General features: G+C 38.7%; 1 protein-coding gene across 1 annotated transcript; it reads left to right on the forward strand.

Moving 5' to 3' along the window:
• The first annotated feature begins 2,691 nt into the window (after positions 1–2,691).
• On the forward strand, positions 2,692–8,122 carry LOC138854819 (uncharacterized). The gene is made up of 5 exons (XM_070100024.1): positions 2,692–2,727; positions 4,550–4,705; positions 4,965–5,141; positions 5,369–5,493; positions 5,974–8,122. Exons 2-5 carry the CDS (start codon positions 4,573–4,575, stop codon positions 6,004–6,006), a joined length of 468 nt encoding a protein of 155 aa, XP_069956125.1. The 5' UTR covers positions 2,692–2,727; positions 4,550–4,572; the 3' UTR covers positions 6,007–8,122.
• Positions 8,123–10,042: the final 1,920 nt, after the last annotated feature.

The raw sequence follows: 10,042 nt of genomic DNA on the forward strand, positions 1-10,042 counted from the left end.
TTTACAGCATTTAGTAACTTAACAGCTATTCCATATACTTGCAACATCTGCCACATTGCTTCCCTATCCACTCTATCATATGCCTTTTCTAAATCCATAAATGCAATAAAAACTTCCCTACCTTTATCTTAATACTGTTCACATATATGCTTCAATATAAATACTTGATCTACACATCCCCTACCCACTCTGAAACCTCCTTGCTCATCCGCAATCCTACATTCTGTCTTACCTCTAATCTCTTTTGTCCCCCTTCCCTTTATGTAAAGGGACTATACAACCCCTAGGTACCTTCCCCTCTTTCATACATTTATTAAACAAAAATACCAACCACTCCAACACTATATCCCCCCCTGCTTTTAACATTTCTGTCATGATCCGTCAGTTCCAGCTGTGTTAGCCCCCTTTCTTTCTACTTAATGCCTCACGCACCTCCCCCACACTCACATCCGGTTCTTCTTCACTCCTAAAAGATGGTATACCTCCCTGGCCAGTGCATGAAATTACCGCTTCCCTTTCTTCGTCGACATTTAAAAGTTCCTCAAAATATTCTCGCCATCTACCCAAAACCTCCATCTCCCCATCTACTAACTCCCCTACTCTTTTTTAACTGACAAATCCATTCGTTCTCTAGGCTTTCTTAACTTGTTTAACTCACTCCAAATTTTTTTCTTATTTTCATTAAAATTTCTTGATAGGGTAAATAATTTTAATGTCCAGTGTAATGGGGAGCCCATCACTTTGGTTTCATCAGTAAAATATCTGGGAATCCCCTTTGACCCATGCCTGTCAGGAGAATTGATAGGGAACAGTGTAGTAAAGACTGAAGTTCCTCTATAGACAAGCACAGTGTCTACCCACTGAGGCTCGCAGGACCCTATGTCTAGCCACTCTATCATCTGCCCTCCTTTTGCACTCTCTCACTACTCTCTTCACATTTCTTTTACTCTCCATATACTCTACTCTTCTTATAACACTTCTCCTTTGTAAAAACCTCTCATAAGCTAACTTTTTCTCTTTTATCACATCCTTTACTTCATCATTCCACCAATCACTCCTCTTTCCTCCTGCACCCACCCTCCTATAACCACAAACTTCTGCCCCACATTCTAATACTGCATTTTTAAAAACTATTCCAATATACATATATATATATATATATATATATATATATATATATATATATATATATATATATATATATATATATATATATATATATATATATATATATATATATATATATATATATATATATACATATATATATGTCGTGCCGAATAGGCAGAACTTGCTATCTTGGCTTAAATAGCAACGCTCATCTTGCCATATAGGACAAGCGAAAATTTGTGTATGCAATAATTTCGCCAGAATCATTCTAAACCCAACGAAAAATATATATTTCATTGTGTTTGTTTAGTATTAAATTACTGTAAACGTTTTTAAAATATATTTAGTAGGGTTAGGCTAAAATAAAATGCGCTTGTTAGAATAAGGTTAGGTAAGTTTTCTAAGATTCTTTTGGTGCAAAATTAAAAATTTTTACATTAACATCAATTAAAAAAATATATCTTTAATCTTATAAGAGAAATTTTTAGAAAGGACTTAATTTTAAATGAGTTCTTGCTAACTGACCAGTTTTACATATTCGGCACGACATATATATATATATATATATATATATATATATATATATATATATATATATATATATATATATATATATATATATATATATATATATATTAACGTCTTCATAGACAGTCGCATAGAATATTGATGTCGTCACATGTTACTTGTGTCAGCACACATGACACTGACGACAGGAAACATTAGTCACAGTGCCTACAATTTGGAGAGGAAATTTTAGATGACACAGTTGCAATAAATGATGGTCCATGACCAACCTAAATGTTGTTTAAGGTTTCTTCTACAAACTGTGGGATAATATAAAAACTGAAGACAATGAGAATAAAGATTAATTTTAATTATGGCACATTTCATCTCTTGTCTCTAACAGGGAGCTTTTCATGTTATCAAAAAATTACATTTCCTGCGAAATTTTAATTCCTCTGACGTTAAATAAAAGAAAGAGTTCTTTATATAGCACAATCCAACTATTTTATGATCAAAATTACATAAAAAATGTGCTAACAAAATCTCTTTTTAAGTGCTGTCTTAAAATATTAGTAATGTTACTAATTAAATATTATGCGATGCAAATTCTGAGGCTTCTCAAGCAAACAGAAGAAATATTTTTAATTTCGTATGTAGTAGTAGTGATAATAATAATAATATTTTATATATGAGGACTCCTGTTTTTATATGGTCTACTATAATTGTATTTGCTATAATAATAAAATATATTCTGTTGCATTTTTCAGTGAATATTTTGACTGCGTTTGGTTCAGTTAACTCCTTTGTATGATGATCTGACATCCGTCTATAGTACAAGAGTTTTGTGGAGACATGACAATCTTACCACAGCCTACCCATTATTTGCTTCATGCAAGCATTTTTTTTTTGTGTGTCCAGACACAATATGAGAATAATAACAACACGCTAGAGGCTCAGACAAATTATAATGTGTCGTCCTGGCATTCATCCAGTACAATTCCAGCGTGAGAGTTCAGAGGGAGGAGCTACCCGTGCCTTGCCATGTATATAAAAGGCCAAAATACCACCCACTATAGTACATCACTCTTTCTTGTCATCACTCTTACTAAGGTACCAGCGTCACAGAGTCAGTACTGGAACACTGGTTCGCGGAGCTCACTTGGTTATGAAAACAAGCTTATTTGTGGTATACAAGTGCAATGATTAAGTTGTAGTTTAGAAAGTACAGTAATCAAGTTGCAGTTTATAAAACACAACTATTAAGTTTAAGTTTATAAAGTACAATGATCAAGTTTTTTTTAGCTTAACAGTACATGAGCACATTTATATCCACGGAATTATTACTTTCATTAAACTTGCCTATCGAGTTAAAACTCATAACGTAGTCAGCTCTCAACACTTTGCTGGAAAACAAATTACAATTTAAGTAGAATATTATAAGTATTGAGTTAGTAATGTTTATCATACACCCATACTAAGGTAGTGAAATATTTCACAGGCTCCACATTAAATCTTCAAACTCACAAACCACAATGGGTCGCGTATTTTATCATTAAAAAAAAAGGCAAGGCCCGTGTCTCGGTGGCTTGGCTTCCTTTTCCCCCCTGCATCAAGGGGGTGACTTGTTCCATTTATAACTACAACATTTCTTTCAGGTTGTTGTGTTTAGTTTAGTTTAATATGTTTATTATGCACCCCATACCCATCCTGTGGGTGGTAGTCAGAAGATTACAAAGGTACATAATGGATCCAGAGAATGGGCCCCCAAAGTTTTGATAGCTGAACTAGGTACAAAGGTAATGAACTCACAAGTTACAAAGGTAATGAATCATGTAAATTTACTTACTTACGTTTATACATGGCTACAATCATGAACCCAGTCACAACTGTAATGAGTTATTGGTGTAAATATTAATTGTTGGGACACACACAAACACACACACACACACACACAGATGGGATTCAGCAGCAAGGGGACACAGCTGGAAGTTGAAGACTCAGATGAATCACAGGGATGTTAGGAAGTATTTCTTCAATCACAGAGTAGTTAGGAAGTGGAATAGTTTGGGAAGCGATGTAGTGGAGGCAGGAACCATTCATAGCTTTAAGCAGAGGTATGATAAAGCTCATGGTGCATGGAGAGTGACCCAGTAGCGGCCAGTGAAGAGGCGGGGCCAGGAGCTATGACTCTACCCCTGCAACCACAACTAGGTGAGTACACACACACACAAATAGGTGAGTAAACACACACACACACACACACGAGTATGCATACACACGAATACAAGCATTCACACATATGAGCACACAAATACACATGCAAACACACACACAAGTATTTCTTCAGTCATAGAGTAGTTAGGAAGTGGAATAGTCTGGCAAGCGATGTAGTGGAGGCAGGAACTATACATAGTTTTAAGACGAGGTATGATAAAGCTCATGGAGCAGGGGAAGAGAGGACCTAGTAGCGGTCGGTGAAGAGGCGGGGCCAAGAGCTGAGTCTCGACCCCTGCAACCACAATTAGGTGAGTACACAAGCACACACAGACAGACACACACACACACACACACACACACACACACACACACACACACACACACACACACACACACACACACACACACACACACACACACACACACACACACACACACACACACACACACACACACACACACACACACACACACACACACACACACACACACACACGCACACACACACACACACACACACACACACACACACACACACACACACACACACACACACACACACACACACACATGGTAATGCTTTATTTACAGGGAGCAAAGTCAGGGTATTTTTTCAGAATGGTCTATAATACACCACTCTGGATAAAATACTTTGACATATCTTGAACATTTCTGAGCGAGTTGTCTCTGAATACTTTAATTTTATCGCACTCAGGTTGGCTGTTGTGTAGCTACACCATGAAGGTTTCAATGTCTGCGTTGGTGATGGTGGCACTGGTGGTGCTGGTTGTTGATGCTTCGCCCCAGGCAGGTGCTGCTGAGGCTGGTGCCTGCCCAGATATTGGCCCAGAAGTTGCCATGGAAGAACTGAGTAAGTCTTAACTGCTAAATGCTGATGCTGCTGAGATGTGTGTACAAGTTTTTTTTTTCCATGCCCGACTCATTTAGGGAAAAAGTTTAATCTTGTTGAATCGACATAACCCTTTATTCGTGTGGAGCCCCAACATATTAAATGAAGAATTTTCTTCTAACTGTTGGCGATGTAAAATACCACAGATGGAAAACTGTCTAAAATAGTCTTATATTCTGAGTTTATAGATACCACTTTACCTTGTGCTGTATACCCTTAGCTGATGAGCTGTGTATCCATGCTGACAAGACCAAGTGTGATGCCAGCATGGACAGCTGCAGGCATCACCATAAACCTGCCCACAACCATCCCGGAGACTGGCAAGAAAGGATGATTGCAAACGTTACCACCTGCGCCACTGAGCTGGGTTTCACCTTCACCCCTGAAACTGAAGAAAGTTAGTACATTATGTCCCAGCCTTATTTTGAGGCAAAAATGTTAACGCTAGTATTCACTTTCTAGTTACTATCCAGTTGGTTTAGTATGAGAGCCACGGACTGTATCATCTCACAATGTCATGCAGTTATTGCAGTATTACTTGAGTGAAACTTTAATACGTTTCTTGTACATGTAGTATATTATGATAACACTGTTAGAAGGATAATGTTTACATGATTCTTGCAGAGTCTTCTGAGAGTGCAGAAAGTTGCGCACATCACTACACTTTCGAGAAGCATCTCACTGACTTAGGTTTCACAAACGTCGAATTGGTGCCAATGATTCGTTGTCTCATGACCCTGAAAGGAACGGTAAGTGTGAGTGAGCGAGCTCACCTGACTTTAATATTGGCACTACTGACCAATTTTTATTAATTGACAAATGTGCTATCTTTCAGTGGTCTCAAAAATAACCGAGTAGCTTAATTCTTCTGAACTTTCCTTCGAAAACTCAGAGTGATAACTTTCCTAGAACTTTTTATTTTAGGTCAGCGTTCATTAATTTTTTTTCTCTTGCTATTTCAGTTGGAGATGTTTCATTTGTCTTTTATAAGCTTAAATTAATTTTAATCATATTTTCATTTTGTTAAACAGTTTCATTGTTGAAAATACACACGTATTGTATTCTATATTTGGAACGTTCTACAAGACTCGAAAATTTTATCATTAATCTTAATACACTAGTTTGTCTTTGAATGCTTTTTGTACAAAAAGACTTAGCTACCACTCGCTACGAACCACGTACCAAGTACTACCAACAAAAATAATTATAATTTCTCCCTTCTACTACAGCTTGAGACCTTCAAGAATTGTATCAATGAGTAGGAAACTACCACCAAATGCTGAATATCTAGTTCACAACCCTGTCAGATGAACACACTTTGAAGTATTCCAAATGTGAACACTGATATGAAGTTGCTGAAGGACTAAGGACGCCCCTGATGAACTCTAGCGAAAATTCATCCTCTTCCCTCCCTCTCTCACCTCCCTGCTCCTTCATCCCTCTCTCATGAATCAACAAAGGCTGCAACAAGAGCTAACATTTGTTGTGGCATCAGCAACAGTAACAGACATTATTCGGTTTCCTAACTCCTCCGGGTAAAGAAACCAAATATAATCGTCCAGTAACTACAACGAAGACAGCTGCAGCATCATGGCAATAACTAGCATATAATTATGAACAACAGAAGCTGCAGCAACTGCAATGGAGGAAGCAGCTGCTTAATATTGGCTGTACTCTGCTGTTTTTACTACAATGTAAATTTTTAATTTCAACGAGGCTTCCTCCTCGCTATTGACAAACATTTAATAAACATCTTTACTTTTCTGTTTAATAAATCAATTGGCAAAGATTGGATTTTCTGGTATACATCCTCATCACTGGCTGTCCTGCCCAGCAAGACACGTGTTTTAATAATTGGTTAGTGGGGTTAAGTCCTATCAACATTACGGTTATTAAGGCTACATATAACCTTTTTTCCACCATAAAATGGTTATAGCTATAATTGTGGAAAAAATTTATAATTTTACTGAATGTAGAGTATGTAAATGTAAACATAATTTAATGTGTATATAATTGTGACGCTAATTTAACCGAGAATTTTCGAGGAAGAGGAAACCATCCTCGCGGAGGAATACATGGGGAAGACGCTGAAATATGGCGATGTAGTACTGGTTGGGCAAATGGTTTATTAATAGAGCGTCATCGAGGAAGAAAATGAGTGTATCGGCTGGAATCAAGAATTAGAAATTTCTTTAACGTCCTCCGTTGTGGTAAATGTATAAATTCTATGTGAAACAACTATAATGTGTGGTTAAAAAATGAGAGGACGCCGGATCTTCTGAGCAGCTCATCAACTATTAAGTACACTTTCTCTCTCAATAGTCTGCAGGGGTTCTGTTAGCTATTACCAGGGAGGTGTTAGGATGTGATCTATCAAAAATATAATTATGAGTAAGTGAATTTCTAAATTTGCGTAATTTCTGTGTAACAATGATACTTGTAAATGGGGTCCAACTAGTGCCAATTATGGTAACCTGTAATATTTGTTCATCATGTACATTTTCATTACATTCTATTATAATGTGCATATTTTGTGGACTAAACCACTAATTAATAAGTCAGGTCATTAATTTTACTATACAGTCTACAACTCTTATTTACCAGAGTTACTGGTTTTATTAAATGATAGTAAATTTATTTATAGTTCCAACTTTGTGTGAGTGTGATTTGGAGTGGGTTGGGCATCAAGGGAGGGGCAGTGCTGTGACCTTCAGTGCTTGAAGCCCCATTAGCTTTGAGATACAACTAACATCAGTGAATGCAATTTTAGTTGTACCTGGCCCAAATTATATGCCTGTGAGCCTCATGCAAATTTCTCACAATTTTTAAAGGGGTGGACCGGTAAGCCAGCGGAAGGCCTCGGTCAGATGACCAAAATCTCCAACGGCGGATCGCCATCTGGCTAAGACCAGCGTCAGGAAACACTTGTCCTGTTTCCTGACAAATATTACCTAACCTAATCCACCAGACAAGAAGACATAATCTCTGAAACAGGGATTTTTTTTATTTAAAATATACAGTATACATGCATATCACACATTGACGTAATCATAATACATGAAACATTTATAAGAAAACATCCTTATAACTAACGGATGACAACCTACCCCTGAACATACATAATAAAATGGCCACTAGCCAAAAACTGACATTTGTATTCATATCTTGTATGAAACTGTATATACAAAAGTTTTTATATATAAACTAATGCTTTGGCCTCTTACTGTACATTGTAATAATAGAATTTTATGTACCTAAACATTCCGTAGCTATTCATCCCCTAATTTTGTGTGTTTTATTTAGAGCACAGGTATACAATATACATGTAATTATATATGATTGACTGAAATCACTAAACATGAAGCTATAATAAAAAATACACCATCCTTGTAACTAAACGATTTACTACCCACACCTGAATATACGTAACAAAAAATGCTACAAAACTTGCATGTATAAACTCTGTATATGTAACTGTAACCATACATGAAAAACTTGCATCAAGAACATAGCACTTAACAAAAACAGTACCAGGGTTGTGACCTAAATTAATATACACTTAAAATGTACCAAAACCAAACATATAAATTTTTACATAAAACAAAGTGCCATTAAACAATAAGTTGTTACATGCCTCCTCTCACCACACACAAGGTACACAGTATGAACAGTTTGAAAAATAACCCCGTAATCCGTATATATGTATATAATCCTATCTCATTAACCTCCATTCAGAGATGAGCCCTTAATAGGGCAACGTTCAATGCTGTCTCCTATAGCAAAACATTCTATTACACCCTCCCCCTCTTCTCCCTCATTTAGACAACCACCACTGTCTCTCGGCAGCATACAGTTCCCTGTCACTCAGTCTCCCAGCTGTACATAAGCATATAAGCCTGTCACATCGCAACAGTATCTCAGTCACAACAAACCACACTCAAGCATTCTTACTGCATACATGCATACAATACCTCTAAACAATAATATATACCTCAACCCTCTGACAGAGGTGTGATGGTAAGTGAGCAAGCCATGGGAGTCATCCCATGGGACACACATACAAAGATATAAACCTAAATTCTCCACTATCAAACTGGATCACACACTTAATCCAGCTAGCATCACACGTACCTCCTAACACCTACTAACCACACTGAACCTTCCCTCGTTTCCATCTAAGCCATACACCCACACCACACACACACACATACACACACACACACACACACACACACACACACACACACACACACACACACACACACACACACACACACACACACACACACACACACACACACACACACACACACACTCCCGACGGCGAGCCCATTGAAACCCCGGATGACATTCTCAATCCTTGCCCCAGCCATGACAACCCTCCCCCCCCACTACAAAGCGAGTAAGATCCCAATAGTTAAACTACGATAACCTACGGGGAAGGCTCCCTCCCACGGCAATCCATATATTTCCCTGTTCCTGCAAACCGTCCTATAAAAGGTAGCTGCCAGTACCCGTTTCCTCGCCACCCAATCCCCATTCCCACGCATACCCCACGACACGTACACGAAATCTACCATTAAATATGCCAATGCACGTTGTGTACTCCCTGGCACCCCTCCCACATCCAAAACGAGCGCCCTCAACACCGGTATGCCCCCCCTCCCACTAGCCTGACAATCCTACTCATCCAATCCCTAACATTCCCCAAACATTCGCAAAAATACACCGCATGATATGCCGTATCCTCGCCACCACACACTCCACACCCACTCTCCTCTACTATTCGCCTCGCCTGCAGGACCGCTCCTGATGGCAAAATGCCATGCAGGAAACGGAACATAACCTCCTGCACCCGAGGTCTGAGCTTCAGCTTACGAAAACGACACCAAATATCTCCCCATCCATACATGGGGTATATTCCCTCCACCGGCACCACCACCCGGCTCCCAATTACTCTCGCCAAAACCCCTATGCGAATCTTGCCAGGCTCCCGTAGGACCATGAGGGTACGCAGAACCTCCTCATATTCCCTCAACTCTGCACCCACATACCACCTCTGCACTCCCTCATACAGAAGCTTTAACCCCCCCCACACCCGACCCGTACATATTCCCTTCGTAAGAAAACACATTTTACCCAACGCCATAGATCCAATAACCCTAACCCCCCCTGACGTACCGGCAGCATTACCACCTCCCTCCTCAGCCAATCACACCCAGAACCCCATATAAACCTAAACACCTGCTTTAAAATTCTCGTAATTCCTTGCCCCGTTAAGGGGTAAACTGCCGCCAC

This window comes from Cherax quadricarinatus, chromosome 71, assembly GCF_038502225.1.
Source record: "Cherax quadricarinatus isolate ZL_2023a chromosome 71, ASM3850222v1, whole genome shotgun sequence".
NCBI classification, from domain to species: Eukaryota; Metazoa; Arthropoda; class Malacostraca; order Decapoda; family Parastacidae; genus Cherax; species Cherax quadricarinatus.